Source organism: Staurois parvus, unplaced genomic scaffold, assembly GCF_062004578.1.
Source record: "Staurois parvus isolate SC_StPar_1 unplaced genomic scaffold, SC_StPar_1.0 ptg000607l, whole genome shotgun sequence".
Taxonomy (NCBI): Eukaryota; Metazoa; Chordata; class Amphibia; order Anura; family Ranidae; genus Staurois; species Staurois parvus.
In genome coordinates, this window is record NW_028318403.1 from 528,823 (window position 1) to 556,410 (window position 27,588).

General features: G+C 42.4%; 1 protein-coding gene across 1 annotated transcript; it reads left to right on the top strand.

Moving 5' to 3' along the window:
- The first annotated feature begins 3,156 nt into the window (after positions 1–3,156).
- On the top strand, positions 3,157–26,992 carry HSD17B2 (hydroxysteroid 17-beta dehydrogenase 2). Its single transcript, XM_089692848.1, has 7 exons — positions 3,157–3,301; positions 6,322–6,496; positions 8,726–8,777; positions 11,519–11,706; positions 16,884–17,045; positions 20,313–20,423; positions 25,510–26,992. Exons 2-7 carry the CDS (start codon positions 6,356–6,358, stop codon positions 25,621–25,623), a joined length of 768 nt encoding a protein of 255 aa, XP_089548974.1. The 5' UTR covers positions 3,157–3,301; positions 6,322–6,355; the 3' UTR covers positions 25,624–26,992.
- The last annotated feature ends 596 nt before the right edge of the window (positions 26,993–27,588 follow it).

Sequence of the window (27,588 nt, forward strand, 5' to 3'; positions counted from 1 at the left end):
GTGTACTGACTCATATTTAACATGATTTTGAATGTGATTGCTTAATTCTGAACACAGCTACATCCCCAGTTATAAGAGGGTGTGCACACTTATGCAACCACATTATTTTAGTTTTTTATGTTTACTTCCCCCCTAAAATATTTCAGTTTATTTTTTCAATTGAGTTGTACAGTTTATAGGTCACATTAAAAGTGAAAAAAATCTGAAATGATTTATCTTTGTCTCATTTTTTAACATCACAGAAACCTGACATTTTAACAGGGGTGTGTAGACTTTTTATATCCACTGTAGCAGAGTACCAAATGGGAAAATACACAAAGTCTAGGAAGGCGAACAGCACACTAGAGTATGCTATATTGGCAAATAAAACATTGCCAGTTTGCAAGATAGAGTAGGGAGAGAGTTGGCGAGCTTGAACATGTATTGCAATATATACCAAATAAGAATCCCACGTTTTATAAGAAAGAGTTTACTATGAATGGGTTAAAAAGTGGCTACACCTATTTATCTCAAGTGTTTTATATACGGTAATATAGAAGCTCTTTAGGACCTGAACACACATCTCCACTTCCACTGCATAGTGCAGGTTAGTAATGAAAAAGGGCAGGGATGCCTGAAGTTACTGTATTCTTTGATGTAAAATATGCTCACTGTGCTGTAATCCCCTTGTATTTTATTTATATGGGTGTTTTGTGTGGGAGCACATCTGGTTGCATGCATAGATGGTTGCTGGTGATGTCCATCCATAGACTTTGTGTAACATATATACATGTAGCACTACCCCCTTGGGAGTCGCTGAGTTTTGGGTCCCCCTAAAGCTCTACCCAGCCATCTGGTTGCATGCATAGATGGTTGCTGGTGATGTCCATCCTAACATAGACTTTGTGTAATATATATACATGTAGCACTACCCCCTTGGGAGTCGCTGAGTTTTGGGTCCCCCTAAAGCTCTACCCAGCCATCTGGTTGCATGCATAGATGGTTGCTGGTGATGTCCATCCTAACATAGACTTTGTGTAATATATATACATGTAGCACTACCCCCTTGGGAGTCGCTGAGTTTTGGGTCCCCCTAAAGCTCTACCCAGCCATCTGGTTGCATGCATAGATGGTTGCTGGTGATGTCCATCCTCCCACAGACTTTGCGTAATATATATACACGTAGCACTATCCCCTTAGGAGTCACTGAGTTTTGGGTCCCCCTAAAGCTCTACCCAGCCAAGTAACACACCTTTTCTTCTACACCTGCACACTGAAGTCAGAAAATAGTCCTTGAGCTTGGTTTTGATGTTTTATTAAGGGAGTTTTGAACTTGGAAAGGGTTGAGGGATGCACGGGATGCCTAATGGAACTGTGAACTTTGAGGACAAACTCCTTAGCAACTACGTACAAATCCATGGACAAGAAGTCTCTCCTTTGAAGAGCTCTCCAGCCCACCTGGTTTACCACCTCAGACCCCCAGATGAATCCTCCTCTTCACCCAGCTGCATGAAGCTATCCCTGGGTAAGGGGACCCAGAAACTGTCACTTAGTAAAGCAGCCCCAGATGAGAAGCTAGTTGGGTTTTCCACATGACTGCCCTCTCCCCTTATCTGACCCAGGGTGTGTAGGATTACTCACGCTGTCTCTCCTGTGAGCTTGGTGGGTTAGTAGCTGCCTTCAGGCCTCACGCTGGGCTGGCTCCTTCGCTGCCCCACAGGATGTCCTCTCTCTGGGATAATGAGGCAGAGGGATCCTCCTGTCAGCTCCTGCCTGTAGGTAGGCTCATCCCCTTGGCCCCCTCCCAGACTCCACACTCCAGCCTTCACTTCATCTTCCACTTGACACACTACACCCTGCTGATCAGGCTCAACCATATTTAACCTCTGCCCACTGTACATAGGCGGTGGATGGGAAGCTTTGCTGATGTAGTCTAACATACCTGTAAGTCAAGTCCACATCGATGGCTCCTGGGCAGCTCACAGAGTGTGCACCTCGGAGCCTGACAATCGGTGTGTCCCCTGGACACAGCGGATCACGTTACCGCTGTGTCCGGGTGATTACATGGTGTTTTACCATGTGACTGCTGTGACCAATCAGAGCATTCACATAGTAAACAATGGAAAGTGAAAGTAAAGATCGCTTGTGTCTGCCCCCCCCCCCATGTGAAGTGGGGGGGTACATGGTACCGCTACCCATTCACAAAAAAAAGGTGTAGTGTAAAAACAACAGGAGACACTCTGTCCTCCAAAGTAGATCCAATGTCAATCCTGATGCCCGCAGCCACCACCGCCAACCCGAAAAAAGAAAAAAAATGCTCAGCTCTCGATGTTGGCTCCCGACGTCTGACAGCTGCGCCAGGATGACAGTTCTTAAATAGTGTGATGACGTCACATGTGCTATGATTGGCAAAATGTTCAGGTGCATTTCTTTGGCCAATCACAATGCACTGCCAGGGTGCAGTGTATTGTGATATGTGGCAGGCGAGTAGCCCGCCAAACGCCTTTACCGTTCATGTATTCACCGAACACACGAATGGCCAATGTTCGAGTTGAACTAATGTTCGACTCGAACATACAGCCCATCCTTACTTCTTAGTCTTTGCCTAAAAACTAACTATATCCCCCTAACTATACCTGCAGGGTTCTTGTATCCCATGCGTTCATGGATTTTTAGTGTTTTTTAATATGATCTTTGGCTGTGATAGATGCATAATAAAAACTTTGTCTATATCACTCTGCTTATAGCGACTGCCATTTTCTTCACAATGGTTGGCATATAGGCTGGCTAATCCCAAGTCAATGCTATTTGGAACCCCCAAGCGCTTTGGTTTATTATTTTGTCCTATGTCCACAAATTACTGAACTGTGGCAAAGTGGAAATTATGTATATGTACGTTCTGGAAAACAGCAATAGCAGCTTTTTTTTTTTTTTTTTGTATATAAATATTAGTTTTCTCTCCTTCAGAAGAACCGCCTGTTTGTTTCTAACAAAGAACTCAATTACCAAGACATCTCTTCAGTTTTTAAATTGTATTTCCGCTTTCAGTAGGACTGACTACAATGTCAGAGGAGAGAGAAGTATTCAGTGGTGACGTGAAAAGTCTGAAAAGGGAGGGGGAGCGAGTCTGTGAAGGGGCAGGAACAGAGAAGAACCAATGGTAACTGTGGCTGTACGCAGGGACAGTAGAGTAGATCTATATACTGTATGCAGACATGGCTCTGTGTGTGTAGATAGATTTACATGGTGATGTAAACATTTACTTTTTGAAAACTAAAGCAAGACAGCTATGTTGATGCACAGCAAGAAGACAAGATAGACGGTAAATAAATGTATTTACAGAATGTTCGGTTTGCAGTGAATGTGTTTTATAAATGTATAAAAAAAAGTATCACCTGTTGACTAGTAGAAATTAATTAAAAATAAATGTGTGCCTTGTTTTCCTCAAACTGCAGATATAGAATGGTTACAGCTCTGTGTCGGAACTCGTAATTTGTCCATATGTCTAAATAGTGTCTTTTTGGAGTTTGTAGGTTACTATTGTATTATTGTGCTGTCTTAAAGTGAAACTGCTTTGCCAGAATGGAGCAAAACCAGTTCATCTAATGCTGTTCAGCAATGCATGTTTACCTTTCACCCAGAAGTAAAGAAATCCAGCCCTGTGTAAGCTCAGATTTAAAATTTGCCCATAAATCCCAATCTACTCATAGATCACAGGCATGTAACAGGTAGATCATGACCATGCCACCAGTTCCTGACCCCCTTACTGGTTCTCAGATCAGAGGTGCATTGCAGAGCCAAGGGATGTCATAGGTTATTATATACAGCGGAGGGGAGACGTGGGAGGACTTGCCTGGCTCTGCCAGGAACCGAAGCATGTGAGGTCTGGTGAGTACTTTTCAGGAAGGGAGAGGGAAATTTCTGCTAGGGGCTATTTTAGCTTAGGAGGGGGAGGTTCACACAGGCAGGAGGGCAATTTTGCTTGTAAGGGGAGATGTGCTATACGTTGACTACTCCTGACCTCTGCACTCTGCATTACATGACTGACCTCTGTCCTCTGCGTTGCATTCTATAGAACAGCCTTTCTCAACCTTTTCAACGTAGAGGAACCCTTGACATAACTTTCTGGTCTCAGGGAACCCCTGCTAAAAATGAATTTATCTACAATTCATGATACATTAGTGTGATAATCAGAGGAAAGAATGCTCCTTACACTTGCGGTCATTGGGAAGAATTACCTCCATACATATTGCTAAAAAGATCAATGGTGTCAGTGGGAACTGTGAAAACTCGCTTCCAGTGGTAGAGCTTCTTCAAAGCACACAGCAACTCGCTTCTTTTTAAGGGCCTTTTTTGCCCAATTTTATTTAAAGGAAACAGTTCCAGAAACATAAAATGCTTCCCACACAGGGGTATCCACCATCAAACCAATTCAGCCTTCTGGCTCTTTCAGCTACACAACTTTATATCTGTCTCCTACAGACTCCTTCCACAAGGTTGTTTTTGCACACAGCAAACCTTTAGCACACAGCTATTCTGGCTCCCACCTCTACTAGGTGAAGCCCACCTGATTCCACAGCAGAGACCTCCTGTCTGCCGGGGAGGAGCCCTCCTGACTCCGTCTGCCGGGGTGGAGCTCAGAATCATGGCCTGGCCTCCACAAAAAGGCCTGCACACACCTGTGCAATCAGCACGCTGGCTGCTCCCAAAATATGGGCCCAGGATTGGAGATTTTATCCCTCCCAAATCTCTTAGAAATCTCCAGGCTACAGGTCCCAAAACAGGCTTTACAAACCAAAGAGGAAACTGATAAACCAGTTTCCTCTGCATTATGAGATCTGCCTGGAGCCCCTCAGCCTGCATGGTTGAGAATCCTGGGTCTCCATCATGATTTCCACCGTGGCAGGATACCGTACTGCCACAGAACGTACCTGGGAGGCAAAAATTGCTCAAGGAACACCTGGCAACCTTTGAAGGAACCCTAGGGTTCCTCGCAAATCCTGGTTGAGAAACACTGCTATAGAACCTTGCACTTTGTGTTACTTTTTCCTGACCTCTAAACTTTTCATTACTTACTCTACAGATTCCTGATGCTTGCTCTCTGTACTACTTACAACTGACCTGTACTCTGCATTAATGACTCTTGCACTTTTGCCATACAAACTCTGCATTACTTACCCTGATATCTGAACTCTGTGTTACTACTGACCTCTGCGCTACTTACTCCTGATCCTTGCACTCTGTGTTACTTAGTCCTTACCCTGCAATGTGCACTACTGACCTCTACTCACCTCTGAACACTGTTGTTTAATACTGACCCCTGCATTATGTATTACTTACTACTGGGTTCTGCACTTTGTGCTACTCACTCCATACCTCTGAATGCTGCATTTTTCACTACTTACCCCGTACTCTGTTGCTTACTCCTAAAACCTGTACAGTGCATTACATAATAATGACCTCTACAGTGTGCGTTACATCCTAATGACTCTGTGTTACATATTCCTGACCCCTGCACTCTGCATTACACGTTTCTGACCTCTGCACTCTGCGTTACCTCCTCCTCATCTGAACTTTGCGTTACTTACTCCTAATGACTTCACTCCGTATTACTCACTAGTGACCCCTGTACTCTGTTTTACTGACCTTTGTACTCTTTGTTACCTCCTACTAACCTCTGTGTTACTTCTGACCCCTAAACTCTGTGTTACTTACTCCTGACTTCTGAACACTGTATTACTTACTACTAATGATCACTGCACTCTGCAGTATTTGCTCCTGACCCTTGCACTCTGTGTTACTTAGTCCTGATCCCTGCACTATGCATTACATGTGTAAAAGTATCTGCACTAGTTACAATGCCTAATGTGACTGAGCAGCTTGCACAAAATTCTAATACAGGGATTTATCAAAAATAATTATAATTAAAAACGCGCTGCACTGTGGGGTTTCCAAACTAAATTCTGTGGGCCACATACGGCCCACTACAAGATTTTACCAGGCCCATAGAAACTCTGATGGGAAAGAGAGGGGGCTTCTCATGTGAAGGGGGGCTCTAATGTAAAATTGGGCTCTGAAATGAAGGGGGGGCTCTGATGTGATTGGGAGCTTCTTATGTGAAAAGGGGGACTTCTGATATAAAAAAAAAGGGGACTGTGATGTGATCATTAATCCTACTACTAATCCTTCTCCACTCTGTCCAAAACTGAATCAAAAAAATGTTTTTGCTGGTGTTCCACTTTAAGACTTACATGGGGTTTCTGTGTGTGTTGTTTTACATGAACATTTGTTAGCATCTTATTACCAGAAATGTGCTAAGAGCAAAATCTTGTGTGTTCACAGCAAAGACACAGAACTCGTGAAGCGGTGACAGAAGATGGCAAACCTCATTATCCGCAGTGTCCTTGTAAATGGCTCCAGCAGGGGAATTGGCTTGGAACTGGTAAAGGCGTTTCTTAACAAACAGGGCCCACCAATGCACATCTTCGCAGCATGCCGAAATCCAGATTCGGCTCCGGTATGTGAACATTTTCCTGCATATAGAACCTTACTTTTATACTAAATGTGGAAGGTCCTTTAATGGCACAAAGATTTTGGAAAATCCAGGGACTCGTCCATCCTTTGATTAGAGGTCCATCATCGGACTATAGTCTGCCCTGGTATCCTTAGAGGACATGGATCTTGTCAGATTTCCTCAGCAAATAATTTCAGAGTAATCTAGGGATGCTGGTTAGCAATGTCTTCAGGCAGTCCAGGTAGTCTTCATGGGCTACCCTTCATCAACTATTAATGTAGCTTATATGAAGTATCTAAAAGAGTATATTGTCTACAGCCCTGATGTCCAACCTGGAGGCTGCAGGTGGCCCTGTGGTACTGATTATGTAGCCTAGGAGCTGGAGTAGGAAAAATATTCTTTAGATTGGGTCTTAGTAGTTGAATAATTTGGGAGTATTTCACATTATCTGCTTTTTTTCTTGTGTAGTCCATCCCTTTTTTCTATTGCCCTTATTTTTATCTCTCTAGGCCTTTATGATGAATCCTGCTGAGAAAAATATCAATTGTAAAGAATTGTTATGGGGGCTGTAGCGAACACAAAGGTGGAAGATATGTATATATATGTGTATATATATATATATATATATATATATGTTCACTCACTGGCCACTTTATTAGGTACACCTGTTCAATTGCTTGGTAACACAAATTGCTAATCAGCCAATCACATGGCAACAACTCAATGCATTTTGGCATATAGACATGGTAAAGAGTGGTTACCACTTTTGCCTAGCAGCACTAGGGCTGTCGGTTCAATTCCCAACCATGGCTCTACTTGCTTGGAGTTTGCATAAACCTGTCTATATAAGGTTCCACAGTTAACAGTGCATGTCAGAGCACAAACCAAGCCATGAAGTCCAAGGAATTGTCCATAGACCTTCGAATTGTATCAAGGCACAGATCTGGGGAAGGGTACATAAACATTTCTGCAGCATTGGAGGTCCCAATGAGCACAGTGGCCTCCATCATCCATAAATGGAAAAAGTTTGGAACCGCCTGGAATCTTCCTAGAGTGGGGCTAAAATGAGCTATCGAGAGAGAAGGGCCTTAGCCAGGGAGGTAACCAAGCACCGATGGTCACTCTGAAAGAGCCCCAGCGTTTCTCTGAGGAGAGAGGAGAACCTTCCAGAAGAACAACCATCTCTGCAGCACTCCACCAATCAGGCCTGTATGGTAGACTGGCCAGATGGAAGCCAGTAAAAGGCAAATGGCAACCCGCCTGGAGTTTGCCACAAGGCACCTGAGGGACTCTCAGACCATGAGAAACAAAACTCTCTGGTCTGAAGAAGCAAAGATTGAACTCTTTGGCCTGAATGCCAAGCGTCATGTCTGGAGGAAACCAGGCACCGCTCACCACCTGTCAATACTATCCCTACAGTGAAGAATGGTGGTGGCAGCATCATGCTGTGAGGATGTTTTTCAGTGGCAGGAACTGGGAGACTAGTCAGGATCAAACGAAAGATGAATGCAGCAATGCACAGAGACATCCTTGATGAAAACCCGCTCCAGAGTGCTCTGGACCTTAAACTAGGGTGATGGTTTTTCTTTCAACAGGACAATGACCCTACGCACACAGCCCACATAGCAAAGGAGTGGCTACGGGCCAACTCTGAATGTCCTGGAGTGGCCCAGCCAGAGCCCAGACTTGAACCCGATTGAACATCTCTGCAGAGATCTGAATTTGGCTGTGCACCAACACTCCCCATCCAACCTGATGGAGCTTGAGAGGTACTGCAAAGAAGAATGGGAGAAATTGGCCAAAAATAGGTGTGCCAAGCTTGTAGCTTCATACTCAATATGACTTGAGGCTGTAATTGGTGCTAAAGGTGCTTCAACAAAGTATTGAGCAAAGGCTGTGAATACTTATGTACATGTGGTTTTTTTCGTTTTTTATTTTTAATAAATTGTAAAGATTTAAAAACTTTTTTCACGTCATTATGGGGTATTGTTTTCAGAATGTTAAGGAAAAAAATGAATTTAATCCAGTTTGGAATAAGGCTGTAACATAACAAAATGTGGCAAAAGTTAAGCGCTGTGAATACTTTCTGGATGCACTGTATGTAAAGGGCTGCGTACATTGACGGCACTATATAAGCAACTGAAATGAATAAAAGTTTACATATTTTATGACACCATGATAATACAGTATATGCTTTACGGTACCCAATGTCTTTTTGATTTTTTTTAACAGGAACTAAAATCTCTCTCCTCAAAACACTCAAACCTTGCTGCTGTCAGATTGGGTAAGTCTTTATTATACTCAAAATAAGCCAGATTATGGTGAAAAATTTCACGCCTTATTTTTCTGGATTGCAACAGGATCCTTTCAGTTAAAAACACTGTAGTTGTATAGCCGAAAAATCAATACTCATTTGCAAATAAAAGTGGTATTTCCTATTATATTATTGAAAAAGGGATGATCAACTTTTAATGTTGTTCACATTTACATGCTGACCAATCTGTCACAAAAAAGTAAAAAGGGTTGCCACAAATGATAACACTGCCGGGGTGCTTACACATATGTTACCATGTATTCGCACGGGTTAAGTCTCTTTTAACCACTTCAAGTCCGGACACTTTCACCCCCTTCCTGTCCAGGCCAATTTTCAGCTTTCAGTGCTATCACACTTTGAATGACAATTGCGTGGTCATGTAACACTGTACCCATATGAATTTTTTAGCATTGTTTTGAGAGCGATAAAACTTTATTTTGGTGGTATTTATTCACCACTGGGAATTTTACTGTATCTCCTTGCTATATAAATGAAAAAATGCAAACATTTTGAAAAGAAAGTGTTTTTCTTATAACATTTTGTAAATAAATAAACTTGCTTCATAAATCTTGGCCAAAATGTATTCAGCTATTTTTTTAGTGGAAAAAAAAACCGAAAAACAAATTGGCTTATAACCAAAATTATTATTTTTCTAAATTTTTTTTTACATTTTTATTTTATTTTATATATATATATATATATATATATATATATATATATATATATAATTTTTTTTTTAACATACTGTCACCCTAGCAGTATAGCATCACCATAGTAATACTGTACTACTTGTGAGGGGTGATGAAGATTTTTTTTTTTTTACACGGATTGCTTTTACACCCATAAAGGCTGTAAAAGCAATCATTTCTATTTCTCTCTGGCTGCATTCTTGCAGCCATTGAGAAATACTGTGAGAGCTGTGATTGGTCACAGCTTGTCACATGGTACAAGGCAGTTGTGAATAGCCTTGTACCATGTGACCTCTGTGATCATTCACAGATTTCACAAGTAGTAAGCAATGATGTCAGAAGTGACATCTTGCTTACTACTATTCATGTGATCACTGATTGGCCAATCAGTGATCATATGATCGGGACCTGACACAGAGGTCCCGTACAGCGATTGGTGTTCCGCGGTGTCCTGAGCGCGCAGAGGCAGGGAAGCGGGGTGGACATTTATAAACGGCCACCTGCCCCTGCACTGCTCCCGTCTGGCCGTTTATATACATGGGCAAGTGGTTAAAAAGTCACTTCGACTACTGTGAAAAAAAATATTGTATTTAATCGCACACATAGTATTCACAATAAGTTATTTTAGACACTGGTCCTTTAACACTTAAAGTGGAGCTCCACCCAAAAGGGGAAGTTTCACTTTAAGGACTCATTCCCCGCTCCCTGTTAAAAATTGGCACCTTTGGGGAGTATCTACAAATATGTGACAGCTTGCGGCTTCACAGCCGGGTGTCCACTGCGCATGCAGTCTTCTGGGATATGTCACTTGTCCCAGAAGACTGAGGGGAGAGGAGAATTTCTGCTCCTGATCACCTAGGTGGTTGGAGCGTAAGTGGGAGCAGGTGCCTGTCAAAATCAGATACGCACTCCCCAAAGGTGAAGTGACTGGTCTTGGGTGATACACAGAGACAGGGGCGGACTGACCATTTGAAAACTCGGGCACTGCCCGAGGGCCCGTAGGGGGCCCCATGAGATGCCCCTGGTACCTTTTTCATAGGTTTTTTTGAGTTTGGGCAAGGACACAGGGGCCCCATGATCCCCTATTGCCTGGGGGCCCCATGAGTTGTCAGTCTGCCCCTGATCCTGTATAATAATCTAACTGTAAGTAAAAAAAGATCTGAGCTGCCGCAAGTCCTTAGGAGCACTTGCCATAATGTGCAAGTATGTATGCATTTCACTGCAGGTTCCCTGAGATCACAAATGTGAAATGATTCTCCCTTTGCCATGTGCTGATATCCAAAGGGAAGGAGTACACCCTACCAACACTTTCCTGATTATTTGCTACGTATTTTTTTATTTGCTCTTTTTTATAAGTATTTAAAGCAGTATTAAACCCAAAAGCAAACCTGTATCATATTGCAGCTTGCCTAGTATGTGATGGCTGCATTAGTGTTCTTTTTTAGGCTTTCTTTCTTCTATTTTCACCTGGTGATCTAGCTAGTAAGACTGCTGTTTTTCAACAGAATAAGCTCTCCTGTAGTTAGAAGGTTGAGACAAAGCGTTTACCACTGACAGGGACGCTTAAAATGATCAGCTTTTGTTTATTTATGTAAAACCTTTATCCTAAAAGTGAAAAATGTGCCTATAACTGCAGTATGAGCTGGAGTTTGGTCCCAACCAATTTGTTAGTGTATCTAAATTTGCTACTACATCTAACACTCCCCTCCCCCCAGACTGACAATGCTGCTGTCCAAAGGTGTCCCCTGTGCTCCTTCATCCAGAGTGGGGACACCCTAATACCGGAGGGGTGTTACTGACCAAGTCACCAGGTGAAAATAAAAGAAAAAGTCTAAAAAAAGAAAACCAATGCAGCCATGACATCTAATGATTGGTAAGCTGCAATATACCACATTTTTGGTTTGGGGTTTACTACCGCTTCAACAGAAATGGTGACATATGGTGCCATATAAATCTTTAATAACAATGGTGAAAATAAAGCCCCTGGCAACATTTGATTTAGAGTTGTATTTCTATTGATAGATGTAACCAATTCAACAAGCATTGAAGAAGCCTACGGGGATATTACAGAAAGACTGAATGGACAGGGATTGAATTTGCTGATAAACAATGCTGGAATCGCAGTCTTTCATTCATTGTATGAAGCCACAGCGGAAGACATGATGAAAATGTATAAAACCAATACAATTGGGCCAATGCTTGTTACTCAGGTAAAGTATTTTCTTGATAAAGCTTGAGGTCTCATTTAGGAGGGCAGCAAAAGTGTGCTATTGAGCCATGTTTTTCACCCCCCCCCCCTTAAGCTGCAATACCACCCCCTTAAGCTGCAATAGGCAACAGACAGGGGCGTTTTCACACCGCAGTTGCAATGCTTTGTAACCGCAGCATTGTTGACTCAACATGGATTGTTCGGTGGGAGATCAGGGAGGAAGAAGCAGCACAAGGAACCAATCAACTCCTATGCTGCTCAGGGAATGTAGAGTGATGAGAGACGAGCTCATCCCTGTGATGTTTCTCCTGTTACTGTCACAAGCTAGGTGAGGTTACAGGATGACCTGATGTAGCCCTGTAAACTAAAGGAAAATGGCAGAGGGCAACAACTAAGTGCAGTAAAAGTGCATTTTGTTCTGAAACACGTACTGTAGCTTTGATTCCCATGTTGTGGCCCTCCCAGGTGTAAAGACTTTTCCAGTCTTGTGCAGTCCACACACTCCTGGATGGCTCCAGGATTTCCGATTTTGTTTCTGGTGTCCTACACAGCTCCAGACAGCGGCATCTGCTTCCTGCCTGTTGAAGAAACACTGGGACTCAACAGCTAATTGCACTGGGTGGATGACATGATCTTGTCCTTATGCACTTTGTGAGTTGCCACTTGTTTTTTTTAACCTCTTGGCAGCGGCGCCTTGGGGCCCTTTAAGAGTTTCAGAAGGCGGGAGGTGGGGCGGGGTTTTAGTGTCATGTGACCGCTGTGATTTGCCGTCACGGCGGTCACATGAACGGAAAAGGTCCCGATTGAAAGGGGAGATTGGGACCTTTCCGGCGAGTAGTGGACATATGTGCTGGGAGCGTGCACATATGTATTTTTAATTGCATGCAAATATACGGCCGCTCAGCGTCAAGGCCCAGATGCCGAGAGGCCGCATATTTGCGTGCAATCAGTGTCAAGGGGTGTCAAGTCTTTTCTTATACACTGTACTTAGTAGGCGCCCTCTGCTCTTTACTTTACATATTGCAGAGATTTCTTCAGTCTCATTGAGGCGCTACCATGGATATTTTGGGACTTAAGGACATTTTTAGTATAATCCTACACCCAGGGCTGTGGATAAGTGGGGGTACCACTGGTCCTCCTGTACGGGGCCCAAGCCAGCAGGGGGTCTGGGTGAATTGTATGTGGGCAGGGAGGGTGATCGACACAGCAGGGGGGCAATTACTGGAACCAATCCCCTGTATGGCTCTCTCTGCAGCAGCTGAAAGCTGGCATCTTCTCCTTCCCTTCCCACCAGCTTTCAGCTGCTGCAGAGAGCCATACAGGGAATCGGCTCCAAAATGTCACACTAATCACCATCGCTGTGCACCATACATTTTCCCCTGTGTGTGTCCCCTACCCCCGCAGTGCTGCTGGCTTCCCTCCTCTTCTTCCCACTGACAGCTTCAAACACACAATAGGATCCTTCAGGATGGAGAGCGGGGGCAGGGTCCTGTAAATATGTCACATTTACCTGAATGACCACAATGAGACATTGGCACCAATCACTCACTGTGTTACTTCATAACTGAAACATCGTAAACTGTGTTTATTGGGGGGGCCCTGTCAGGTTGGCTGTATGGGGCCCCGTGGTTTCCAACAGCAGCCCTGCCTACACCCCCACAGCACATGTATGTATGATTATGGTGGGTTACACGGGTATGATTATGGTGTAGCTCACCTGTATCCGTGTGCCGTTCTTGACAATTCCTTGTACCCATCAAACTAAGAACATCTACAAAAAGAAAATTTGTATGGCCAGAGAAATCCCTGAAGCAGAAAATGGAAGCAAAAGCTGTTTTTTTTATTTAATCTTTTTCTTAGCTATTCATTTTTATTTTGTTATTTTTAGTTGTAGTTGTGCTTTATGTACACATAGGTGATGTGTCCCACATTGGGAAGGTGGATTGGGGAGGCACCCAGGGTGTTACCCCAAGAAACTGCTAGGTTATCATGCAATACATGGGACAATTACGACATGGGACAATAAGTAGGTCTAGAACAGAGTATTCTGTTTCAATATTTAATCTTGATATCCCTTATAGACGAGAGCAATTTTTACATTTCCGCTATGGGCCTATTGATTTGACAATACCTTTGCAACTACTTCCACTTTCAGACAAAAAGTAATATTAACATTGCCACACAAGCCATTTTGTCATTTCATGGTATTAAAAATTACCTTTTCAGTTTAGTCTGAAGGGTGCAAGCAATTTTCAAAAACTGTAAAAATATTCAATGCCATATGGCATCCTGGAGAAGTTCTGTACAAAGATGACCGTGTATAATATTTCCATTGCGCACGTTCCTGGGAGTGACCAAAAGTAAATGGGTGCTTTAGCTACTACCAGCTGGATACTGGTAACCAAAGTATATATCACCAGCACACCATGAATCCTTGAGAAAATGCCCAAATGTTTATTTAGATGATCACAACACATAAGTAAGGTGTGACTTTCAGGGCCACAAAGAACCCCGTTCATCAGCATTTTATTCCACTATGTCCTTGCAAGACTGATTCCTGATTTGGAGGGTCTGCACTGACTATAGCCACCTGGTGCACTTTCACTGTTCAAATGAGGATTGTTGACTTGTAATTAGACGTGATCATATTATTATTATTATTATTATTATTATTATAATACAGTATTTATAAAGCACCAATAGTTCGCTCAGCGCTGTACATTACAAAGGGGGACAGAACATGTGACAGAACAATACCAATACAATGCAAAACATGAGGGGATCGAGGGCCCTGCTCTTTCCAGCATACAATCTAGGAGGGAGGGGATGGTGGCACAGGAGGAGATAGCTGTGGGGGATGGAGTTGTAGGAAGAGTGGAGGAGGTCGGCAAGTTAGCAGGGGGTAGGCTTCCCTGAAGAGATGGGTTTTCAGGGTGTGCCTAAAGGAGAGGAGAGTAGGTGATAATCTGATGGGTTGGGGCAGGGAGTTCCAGAGGATGGGTGACACCCTGGAGAAGTCCTGGAGGCGGGCATGGGAGGAGGAGACCAGTGAACTAGAGAGAAGGAGGTCTTGTGAGGAGCGGAGTGTGCGTGCTGGGCGGTACTTGGTTATTAGGTCAGTGATGTAGTTCGGGGCAGTGTGGTGGACGGCTTTGTACGTCAGTGTTAGGATTTTGAATTTGATCTGTTGCGGAATCGGAAGCCAGTGGAGGGATTGGCAGAGGGGGGTGGCGGAAACGGAGCAGTTGGAAAGGTGAATGAGTCTGGCAGCCGTATTCAGGATCGACTGAAGCGGGGATAGCCAGCGGTGAGGCAGGCCAGTGAGGAGGGAGTTGCAGTAGTCGAGTCGTGATATGATGAGGGAGTGGATGAGCTGTTTAGTGGTTTCTGGAGTTAGGAACGCGCGATGTTGCGGAGGTGGAGTCTGCACGAGTTTGTTAAAGATTGGACTTGGGGCTGGAAGGATAGGTTGGAGTCCAGAATGACACCAAGTACTCTGGCCTGCGGGGCGGGTTTGATGGTGGCGTTGTTGGATGTGATGGAGAAGTCAATGGGGGGTGGTGTCCGGGCTGGGGGGAAGACAAGAAACCCATATAAAACATTTGGAAAATATCTCAAGGATCCATGGTGTGCTGGCAATCAATAGTTTGGTCTGTACAAAGATAGTGTACAAAACACCCCCAGGAAATGTCATTTCCTGCTTGTTTGACAGGCTTAGTCATTTTTTCAGGTGTCTGCACTAAGATACGAGTACAATTTGGCCATCATCTGTAATAGGAACTTGATTTTGGTGAGATACTCGCTGACAGTTAATTACTTCTCGTTGCTATGTTTGCTGATTAAAACACTGAAAGTGCACGAGATGGTTATGAGTGCAAACCCTCTTATTCAGGAATCAGTCTTGCAAAGACATAGTGTAACAAAGTACTTTTTTTCTTCTGAACAGGAAAAGGTTGGACTGAAAAGGCTGTTAAAATCCTTGCAATGTACATGGATCACCCAGAGGGCATTGTATTTTTCTCACCAAAGGTGGAATAACGCTTTAAGATAATAAAGTGTAGCACCCTCCTAGTTAGCTAGGGGGAACTAGTTGATTATTTTTTTTTTGATAGAGGGCTGAGTAGCAGCCTGGGTGATAGTCAAATTTGGGTTAGGGCTGAGAGGCTCTGCAGATCAGCTCTCTGATAACTCCCCCGATCTAGAGACTTGGAGAAGTCTCTATAACTCAGTGGGCGGTTGTGAGGAGGAGCTGGTCTGCACTCTTAAGGGATCCTGACCAATCACTAAGCGGGAGGTTTGGCATGGAGTCAGTCAGCACATCCCTTAAGAGTGACTGAGCCTACTCAGCAGCATGGCAGTTCAGGTGGCAGATGTGAGAGCAGGAGCTGGAGTGTGGAGCCTGGGAGGGGGCCCAGGGAATGGGCCTGCCTCTAGGAAGGAGTAGGACAGAGGGAAAGCTGAACCCCACCAGCCCCCTGAGAGAGGACCATCTGTGGAGCTAAGAAAAGAGCCAGCCCAGCAGAAGGCCTGAAGGCAGCAACCAACCTGCAGCTTGCAGAAGACGGGCAGTGAGTACTTCTACACCCCCTGAACCAGGGTAGGGGAGAGGGCATTTGGGTGGGAAACCTAACTAGCCCCCAGTTGGACTGTGCTTCAGAGTTGCAGGCTCTAGATCCCTTTTGTCCAGGGATTCCTCCAGATAGCTGGATAGAGGAGAACTATCTGGGGTTTGGGTTTGTTTGTCAGGAGAGGTTGGAGAGTTCTCCAAGAAAAGGAACCCTTCTATGGCCTTTCAGGAAGTTGTCCTCCATTTAACAGTTTCCTTGGGCATCCCATGTATCCCTCAACCCCATCCAAATTTAATACTTCTTAATAAAATATAAAACCAAGGACTGTTTACTGTCTCCAGTGTACAAGGTCTGAAGAAAATGCATGTTGCTTGTCTGTAGCACTGCCCCCTTAGGAATTGCTGAATTTTGGGTTCCCCTATAGTCCTGCATAAAGTAATACATATATTTTTTACAAAATAAAGTTGAAATCGTCCAATGAGGACAGGAAGTTTGTTTATATATCTACTTTACATTTATATAGCATTGCATATGTATGTTCAGATTTTCACAAATGTTTGCTTTGGTTGACAAGTCATCCTTGGTATATTATTAATCTTTCCCTCTTTAGACATTCTTTCCTTTGTTGAAGAAAGCTGCACAGGAAAATCCTAATGAAGTCAAGAGCTGCAGCAAGGCTGCTGTGGTAAACATATCCAGTGGTGCTGCATCTATAGAGAGAACACCACTTGAATTCTCTGTACAACCTATTTTTGAATACCGCTGCAGTAAGGTAACTAAACAGTCTTGTTTATCATCTTCTGAAACATTCATGCTTGTCAGCTGCAGTATAAACCTACTGAGAAACAACTTTTAAAGTGTACTTGTCTGAATATCGTATATGGTGTTGACAACCACTCATGTTGAATACATTCAGTCTCCGTAATAAATCCTGATAATGAGATTTGATCCCTCAGAATGCCCTACTACAACTTATGAACATAAGTCACAGATCACAGAGTGTGTACACTTTGGATTGATGTGGTTTTGCACTATTACAAAATAAGATTGGTATAATTTAATTTAAATATATATATATATATTTTTTTTTTTTTCACAAATTGATAAATTTTTGCAGTGAAGTGTGGAGTTTCACGGGGTGATTTTCTTTTATTAATTGAATTGCACTAGATTGTTTATTTTTATTTCTCGAGGTACTTGTTTGGAGGAATAATTCTCACAGATTGGAGAAAAAAAGATTGAAATTTGGACACTGTATTGGATTTATTTTGGACGTATTTTGGACATATTTTTGGATTTCACATTGGACTATTTTTGATTTGGTGTATTTTATTATTTGGTATATTTAGGATTTTGAATTTAATTTGGGATTTTTTGCATCACAAAAGGGTTTTTTATATATTTAACACTTTCTAGGGTGGAAAGTATTAACTTTTTGAGGGTATAAGGAGGATATATATCTAATTATGAACATAGACCAATTGTCTTTTTACACAAGGCAGCCAACACGTTTTGGGGCTCAGCACTCCATCTTCATCAGGACCATAAAAATCAACTAGATATCAGTTGCACCCAGAGTAAATCTGGAAATATTTGTCTTTATACCAGTGAAAAAAAATGGAAGGACAACATCTTTTGGTGTTCAACAAAGTGGAGGACATGACATATTAATCATTCCCGAATTCCAAAGTTTTTATTCTAATGGTTCACCAGTCTCTGTACTACTAAAACAAATGAGGATAGGGATCGCTGGATTATCTACCTTGTAGGGGGTGGACCATGGCTGGTTAAAGTTAGTGAAATGTCCATGTGAAAATATCGTCCAAGTCCATCTTTAATGGAAGGCTTGTGAGTATGTGGGCTTGTGAAAGGAGGCAGCCGGCTGTAAGAGCTTGTAGATACTCCTTTATGCAGGTAGAGAAGAGAGACAGTGGTGCCACTCTAAGTGCAGAAGGTTTCAAAACAGGCAAATTTAATGGTAAATGCACTCACAAGAGTAGGTAGTAAGTAGGCATGTCATAAGGAATGGAGGTCCGGTGGAGCAGAATGTACTAGGCCGCACTCCAGGGGTATCCCCGCCACTCCAGTGGTGTCCAGGGCTCGGGGAGTAGCAGAGAGGCGCAGGGGGGCTCATTCAGATGGTGTCACAGTGCTGGCACTACCACTAAGCGAACTTGGCAGCCACCTAGGGCACAGCCATGGCCAACGGTTTCCCTACTTTCCACCATGGCCAGATCTAGGGGGGTGCTGGAGTGGACTATGCCTCCCCAGGTTTCAGTTGTATCCCCCAAGGTTGGTCTTTCCAATGAATGCTATGCCTGGCTGCTAAGTGCCCTCTCTTATCCCTGCACTTACAGCTGGGACAAGGGGAGAACAGCCTGGAGCAGTGGAGCCTAGAAAGGAGAAATGACAGGCAAGAGCTGGGAGATGCGGTCTGTGCTCTCCTCTCCTGTCAGTAGAGCGATCTTCCATAAACCAGATGACACTGGATCGCTCGGCATGTTCACTGCAATTCTACCTGGTTTCCCGCATGTAAGTTTGGGGGGGGGGGGCTTACATGCTGGCGGAACTGTACACAATGAAATGAGGGGGGTTACAATCATTTGTGCTGAGCTGAGAGGTTTGTGCAGGAGGGGGGATGGGGGCTATTTGTGTCCGGATGGGTAATGGAGATGATTGGGGGAGGGGATTTGTGCTAGGAGAAGGAATGGAGGATATGAGCTAGGAGTAGGAGGGAGAAGTGGGAGGAGGTGGGGTGGGGAAGATTTGTGCTAAAGGGGGGGGGGGGGGAATTTGTGTAAGGTGGGAGGAAGGATAGTTTTGGAGGGTTTTAGCTAGAGGAGGGATTTGGGGGAATGTGTCCTAGGTGGGGGGATAGAAGAAAGAGGATTGTGTGGATTTGTGCTAGGAGGTGGAATTGGGGAAATTTGTTCTAGAGGGGATTGGGTTGGGGCATTTGTGTTGGGGGGGAGGGGGTTTGTGCTGGGATGGGTGATTTGGAGGGGGTTGTGCTAGGAGGGGGGATTTAAGGGGATTTTTGCTAAGAGGCAGGATTGGGAGGATTTATGCTAGGAGGGGGATTTGAGGGAAAGGATTTGTGGGGAAAGAGGATGTGTGGTAGGAGGGGGTGAAGTAGAACTAAAGGTGAAATTGTATTTATTTAGTTTATTTTTTGGGGGGAGCGGAGGGGACAGCAAGTAGCTGGTCTTGCCTAGGGCACAAAATAGTCTAGCACTTACCCTGGGCACCATCAAATAGGAGGTTAACCAGCCACAGCTTAGGAAACCTTTAACAACCTTTTGAGAAACCCTAGAATTTCACACACCCTTGTTGAAATGTCTGCCCTAGATTGAAGCTCAATATTGCAGCAAAAGCTGGTTTTGTTATTCTATCTTTAATGGTCTATTCATTGTCATCTAATTGTTTTTAGCTGGCGTTCCGATTTAAATATTTATAGAAGACAACTGTTCAACATTCAATTTCAGCCAAAATTGTCTTTTTTTTTTTTGTTTTGGATGTAATGGATAAGGGCTCGTTCTCACCATGGTGCAGAGACGTCAGTTTTTCTGCACGCGTTCTGCAAGGACACAACGAAATCCATTGTGCCCTGTTCACACCACAACACTAGTACCTCGTGCAGATTTTTTCTGCGCAGGAATCTGCAACATGCATAAAACCCATTGAAGCGTGAATGAAAAATTATGTCTTTGCAAGAGAAATCTGCGAGTCAGTTTACAGCAGTTTTTCTGCACGTAAGTTTTTTTTGCTCTCTATGCCCCCACTGGGTAATGCTTTCCATACTTCCTGTCCTAAAGATGAATATCAAAAAATGCGAGATAACCTTCACAGTAAAGACACAGTGATAAAAACTTGATATGTTTTTATTGCTATTATTTGAAGAAGGAAAGCATTTTACAAAAATATGCAATTTTACTACTTATTTCTCTTTTGAAACATTATCTATAATGATGGTTTAATTATTTTGTGGATTTATCCTGTTTATGCATTGCTCATAGTATGAATATTATCATTCCCTTAGGTTGCACTGAACATGTTAACACGTTGTCAGGCTGAGACCTACAAAACAGATGGGATTACTGTTGTGGCAGTTGCTCCTGGCTGGGTTCAAACAGATATGGGAGGACCAAAGGTAGGTTAAATTAGACATCGCAGTGGTACCAAATGTGGTAAATGGTAGCCATGTAGTCAGTACTGGGACAGGTTTGCCCAGTGCCCAGGGCAAGGATACAGAATTGTGCCCCCCCCCTTCTAATACATATCATAGAATGGGTGTACCAACTTGTGCCCACTCTTGGCCCCACTTGCTTTGGCTGTCCATGGTTGATGTGGAGTGTGTTCTGTCATGGGAATGGTCAGTCGCTTGCTTTCACGGGAACGTTGGAGCACAGAGTGACAGCAGTAGCTGTCAGAGTAAACATGAACCTGTGGCCCGCTGGCTACTAGCCACTGATCTGGAGCTTGCATGCGGTGAGGATGCATGCACTGCTCTATTGCGGAGCACTGGGCAGCTGCCCCTCCTGCCCACCCCTTGTCCCAGCCCTGCTTTTAGTGGTTCTCCAGTTAATCGTAGGGCTGAAACAGATAATCTGTATAATCAATAATAAAAAATAGTTGTCAACTATTTTCATAATCAGTTAGTTGTTCAGCTGATTACCTGCATACAGAATGTATTATTTGTTTACATGTAACACAGTGCAGCACACATACAGCTCAGTACAACATCCATACATGTCAGTAAGTGCCTGAGAACTTTTGAATCTGTGAGGAGCAGTGCCTAATGGGACATGTAGTCTTGGGCAAGAGAAGGAAATGATTTAAAGTGATTCTAAAGGCAGAAGATTTGATAACCTTAATTAATTCTATGCATCAAGGTTTAAAATCCTTGACAACCCCCCCCCCCCCCGTATACTTACCAGATCCCAACCTTGATCCAGAGCTGTACACATGAGCAGCAGCATTAACCTCTTCCTCCTCACAGACCTCAGATGCAGCAGCAGAAGTCTTTGGCTCCTGCTGCAGTCAATCACAGCCTATGAGCAGGAAGCAGGGGGTGGGACCAAGCTGCACTGTGTGTGTCAACAGAAGCACACAGTGCAGCTAGGGATTGAGCCTGCTTGAGTGCCTCCATAGCAAGTGGCTTGCTATGGAGGCACTGTGAAGGCAGGAGGAGCCAAAAGCGCCAGAAGAGAATTAGGGCTGCTCTATGCAAAACCATTGTACAGAGCAGGTAAGTATGACAAGTTTGTTAATTTAAAAAAATCCAATGTTTACAATTTCTTTAGCGGTTCTGTGCAGGGAAGATCAGCATCTGAACCCAGAGAAGCTGGAGACTGATAGACAGAAGGCAATATAAGACATTACAATTATAATTAAAGTATAAGTTCACATTAAAAAATAAAATAAATAAATAAATAACTAAATAAATGCCCATTTTTTTTGCAGGTAAACAAACATGCATTTCCTTTTTTTTTTTTTTTTTTTTTGAGTCTGGAAAGCATTTCAGGAGCAATCATCAGATTGCTGGTGCAATGCAGGACTCCTGCAAACTGTCAGTGTATCTGTGTGCCTGTACATCCCGAGCAAGCAGATATAGTCTGACAGGAAGACTCCGTGAACTACCATAGCACTCAACAGTGCCGTGGTAGTTCATTGAGAAGTACAAGCTGACAGCTGCAAAGGCTGCCGGGACTTGTAGTTCATTCATTCACAGAATTCCACAAATGAATGACGTGGCTGTGTGGGCAGGGCCTGACACGGCCATACTGTTTTCAAAAAGTGACAGCTAGTACATGGAACTTCTCCTCGTACTGCTTTCAGAGGGCGTATCAGGCAGCGGCTGCAGCAGTGGAAGCATGTTGCATGTTCCACCCTAAAATTGGTGGAACATGTAACATGTTCCAAAGGTGAACTTTCCTTTTAAAGTAAACGTTTACCAGTATTGTGCAATATATTTCAAATGAATATATCCATAACAAAAAGTCTCCGCCTTCAGTACTTTAATATAAAAAAGATTTATATTCCCTCTCCTTCCCTCATATAGCCTCACGTCTGACTCTCAGTTAAAATACCCTGCATATGCTACTTCTGGGTGTATTTATTATTTGATATAAGTTTTATATTATTGCTTTCACTGTTTCACAATATAAATGAATCTCTTATAGCAGTGAGTATCTGCTTTTTTATACTAATTTTTGTTTTTTAACCCCATCATGACAGGTGATACAAAAGAAAGATATTCAAGAATAACTTGTCGTTTTTTTAAAACTTTACATATTAACTAAATTATACACCGTGCTTTTTGAGGTTTTTAAACGATTAATCGAAACAATAATTGGCTAACTAATCGATTATGAAGATAATAGTTAGTTGTAGCCCCAGTTAACTGTACTATCTATTGCTCTGGGGCAAGAGATGCCCATACAGTAAATAAAGGATATCCCTTCAATTTCGGAGAGCACCCCTTAGCCCTTTGTTCACACTCATGCGGTGCGGAATTTGCAGCGTTTTCAGTGCGAATTCTGCACCACATCAGGATCGCACCCCGTTCATGTGAACCGCTGTGGGTGTGTATGTTAACCTCCCTGGAGGTATTCCCGAGTGTAGCTCGGGGTAAAGGTTCAGCACCACAAGCGGTAACCCCGAGCTACACTCGAGAATACCTTGCAGCATTGCTCCGGGATCTCTTCTGAACTTATCTTGTCCTGCGCTCCCGCGATGTCCCTCCTGCAGTGTCCCCAGCAATGTCCTCCGGCCGATGCCGGCATCTGTCTTCTGGGTTTTGTTCCCTGCGACGTCAGGACGTACGGGGGACGAAACTGGCGGGAAATTCAAAAATGTGAAAAAGTGACATTCATTAAATACACTAAAATCACATAGTAAAACATTACTGTATAAAACCATTTCACATACATTTTGGCCCGAGTGCTTTGTCCTGTGCCCTGCCTGCATTTTTACTGTTCTTTCTGACTGGAAACTGAGAAATGTCCATGGTGTCCAAAAAGTGTCCCTTTAGGTCAAAAGAGGTTTTAGACCGGCGTGAGAACAGCGATAGTAAATCAGAACCACTTGCAGAATTGAGTGATAACACTGTTCAACAGGTAAAAAGTTTTGGGCATAAAATTAGCTAATCTTACATAATTTTGGGGTGCTGAAAACGAAAATGACCCTAAAAAATGTTGATTGGCTCTAGTTTCCATGATATATTCACCCATCTAATGACGTAAGCCATTCAAAATTATGATGCAACTTCAGCTGCATATTGCGCAATTGATACTGGTGACCAATAGAAAATTGCATGTATACTGAGATGATGCAATATTAGCCTTTAATTGCATCACTTCACTGCATAAAAGCTGCAGTATCTGTAGCTGATTGTAGTTCGACAGCGTCTTTACATTTCGTTTTATGCTTATATAGGCTACTCAGTAATGCCTCGAACTTGTGTGAATAAAGCAGATAATTTCTGCTATATCTGCGGTGAAATAACTTTTATCTCACAAAAAAGGAGGATAACAGGAATGATTAAGAAAGCCTACAACTTGTATTTTGGCTGCAAGATAGGAGACCAGGACAAGAGCTGGGCACCACATATATGCTGCAATTCTTGTGGGACGGCACTGGAGCAATGGTTGAATGGAAAAAAGGCATCTATGCCTTTCGCTGTGCCAATGATTTGGAGAGAGCCAACAGATCATGTTAGTAATTGTTACTTTTGTATGGTGCCTCCAATTGTAAAAGGGCTAAATAAGAAGAAAAAGTTATCTGTGCACTATCCAAATATTCCATCGGCAATACGTCCAGTTCCTCATGGAGAGGGGCTACCAATTCCTAAAGCACCAGAATCCTTCGTGGTTGAGTCAAGTGAGGAAGAACCTGAAGCGTGTAGTCACGTGCAGTTGTAAGAGATAGCCCTTTCCTCGAATACAAGAGAAAAGCCAAGAGAAGCAAAACCGACACAAACTGAAGACAAAACTAGTGAGAATCCTAAGTATTAAAATGATTCAACGTAGCTTATGGCTATAATTTTTCTTGGTAATCCTATGCAATATATTATGCCATTTAGGCTTTGTTATGCAGTCAATATCACTTGCTTTATATTTGTGGAAAGACATCTATCTATATAATTATTGTGCATTATGTAGTCATTACGCCTATAGTAGAAAACTTTCCGTTTACAGAAAAACTAGAGCCAATTGACAAATTTCATTGTTATATTTGAACTCAGAATGTGAAATTCATTAAGAAATGGATCCTTTTGTTTCCAAAACTGGCAAAAAATAAAAATTTGTTGAACAGTGTAATGATTTGTGGGGAAATTCGTCATCAGACACTGAAAACGATTTGCGACTTTGCTCAGTGATGTGCGAACTTGGCGCTATATTTCAAATTTCAGTGTTTTTGGTTTGATTATATTATTGAATTAAATTTATTATTATATTATTATTTTTTATTAAATTATAATTTATGATTTCGTGTTTCAAATTTTATCATACCCGGGATGATTACTAAATTCTTGTTCGGACAGATTTCAGTGAGTTATTCCTAAAAATTACAGGCCTACAATAAAAAAAATACATATTTCCATGCAAAAATTTATACCGCTTTGAGCACAGAAATACTGACATAATCAGACCACTAGGGAGGCTACGTTAACAACACCCCGAAAGCGGTCTGCAAACATGGTGCGATCTGCAGAATCAGATCGCATAGGTGTGAATACCTATGCGATCTGATTCTAGTGCGGACCCAAGAAAGGGTCCTGCACGTTTCTGGTGTGGGTGCGGTGCGAATAGAGCCATACAAAATGTATGGCTCCAATCGCACCACATACAAATCACAGGATTTGCGGTTTCTGTGCGAATCACAACGAGATTGACTGCACCACACTGATGTAAACCCAGGCTTAGAGTGGCAGATGTCTTCTTCATCATCTGGTGGCAGGTTACTCACTGGCCATCACGCACCAGGGTCATTAATAACCAAACCAACCTAGAACATACCATTGCTATCAACAGGTAATGTGGCCTGTAGCTATAGCTAAAAGAATATAGTACGTTTGACTGCAGAACATTATCTACAAGTGTTGCATGTCATCTGTGCATGGACTATGGATGCAGAGCTCTCAAAAGGCTGTTTTTATTTTTTAAAAATGTCTTTCCCCTTTCCTCCTAAAAAAGATATTTTTGTTCTTGCATTAACATGTATCTTTCTCACAGGCTCCCCTGAAGCTTCATGATAGTGTGGGTGGTATGATGAAAGTATTCGACACCCTAACGGAAAAACATAATGGAATGTTTCTGAATTGGAAAGGACAGACTGTACCATGGTGACCTGGAGGAACAGTCATAAGAACCAACTATCATGGCAGACGTAGGGAATGTACCTGCTATGCATTTTTGTTCAGTTACAGTATGGAACATTTAGCATGATGGCTTTATCTGGTTGACTAGTGAAAGGCACCTTAGTCAATGGGAAATCTACAATACCAAAATTACAAACATAATTAAGCATGATCTAACTTCATCCATAAACATTAATCAACTTTAGAGAAGACCGAACGATAAACCGTCCTGTACTAGTCCTTAAACGTAAAAAAAAAAAAAAGAAAGAAAAGGAAACAATAGCCCTGAATCACATGTGACAAGATGTCTAGAATTTTTGTCACATGATCTCTTATAAAAAGGAGGATCAGCCAATCTAAATTCTGATATTCCTCATCAGCATAAGGCCCCATGTACACGGGACACTTCTGAATGATGGAAACTGACTGCTGGAAACGTAGATTAAAAAATGTCTGTTTAGTTGCGTTTGCATACCGCGTTTATGCTTGTTTATGAGCGTTTGCGTTAAGCGTTTTTATAAGATAACTTCAGGAGACCTTCCAAAATGCTCAAAATGCACTAAAAAACAGTAAAAAAATAACTATTTCAGACATTTTGAGAGCAGAAGCAGAGAGAGCAGTATTTGTTGAGATTAGCTGTCTTTTTTTTTTCGTGGTGTTTGGATGTGTTCCAGATCATTTCTGTGCAGAAATTATTGCAGCAGTGTCTAACATATTTTTTTTCATGCAAAACATGCTGCTTTTTCATGCAAAGTATGGTGTGCCAGGTCCATTTGAGTACCGGAAAAACGCTTTGCATGCATTTTTCATGATGAAAAAAGGATCTGGACAGCATCTGGAAATGTAAGAGTTAAAAAAAAATTTCAAATGCAAACGCTTATAAACTTTCCGCTTTTAGCCGCATTTACAAGCGTTTTGCATTTGAAACGCTGATAAAATCTACTGCTGAATGCACGTTTTCTGCGTTCAAAAAAACGACTGTAAACTCAACTGCCTGTAAACGACATAGTGTACATGGACACATAGGAAAACATTAGGGAGAGTTGAGGGGCTGCTGAACAGCTCCTGAATGTGAGTTTATCAGCTGCAGTGTACATGAGCCCTAAGTTGCAAAAGTGCATATGCATCTTCTCACATGCTTTGCCACTGTAGAATTCTATGGCAGCAATTTCTGCAGCCATGGTTAGTATTTCAAGACTTCGTTTACCTTTTCTAACTTTAAAGTGGTTGTAAAGGCTCAAGGATTATTTCCAGAGCTACAATAGCCTTAATGGAATATCCCTATCTAAAACTAATTCTTATTTTTTTAAGAATATAATGAGGCTTTTGAATTCTAAAAAAATAAATGTTTAATTTTAGTTGTATGTTATCTATTATTATTATTATTATTATTATACAGTATTTATATAGCGCCAAAAGGTTTGCTCAGCGCTGTACATTATAGTGGGGGACAGAACATGAGACAATACAGTAACAAAACAATACACGAGGGGGTCAAGGGCCCTGCTCTTTTGAGCTTACAATCTAAGAGTTATCTGTTGTGACTTTATATCTTTTATGGGGAAAGAAGATCTATCAGAAAGAAAACTGAGATTTATGCTGCATTCTTTATACAAATACATGGAGAATTTAGGATGTTCCATATTGCTCAATTGTCTGGTACAAGACCAAAAGGAAATAAAAAACTGTAACAGGAGAAATGCAACAACCATCAGTTGTCTACAAATGCTCATCCAACATTCCAAACAGCAAGAGTTGCACTATGGTAACAAGAAAAATGTAACCATCAGGAAAGGATATGCAAGAATATGAAAATGTAAGAAAATGGATACTATTTACATAGTTGATGTTTTTTCTGTTGACACAATGGATGTGGGTTTATGGAAAAACTGTGCCCAAAATAGATTTTCTACTGTTGGGAGAAACAGGAAAAAATCTAATCCCTTTTAAAGTC

Bases quoted from the DNA above. Each gene is read 5' to 3' on its own strand.
- HSD17B2 (XM_089692848.1), top strand. From the start codon at position 6,356: ATGGCAAACCTCATTATCCGCAGTGTCCTTGTAAATGGCTCCAGCAGG. The intron at 8,778-11,518 runs GTAAGTCTTTAT...TTCTATTGATAG, and splicing joins CCTTGCTGCTGTCAGATTGG to ATGTAACCAATTCAACAAGC. The intron at 11,707-16,883 runs GTAAAGTATTTT...TTCCCTCTTTAG, and splicing joins GGCCAATGCTTGTTACTCAG to ACATTCTTTCCTTTGTTGAA.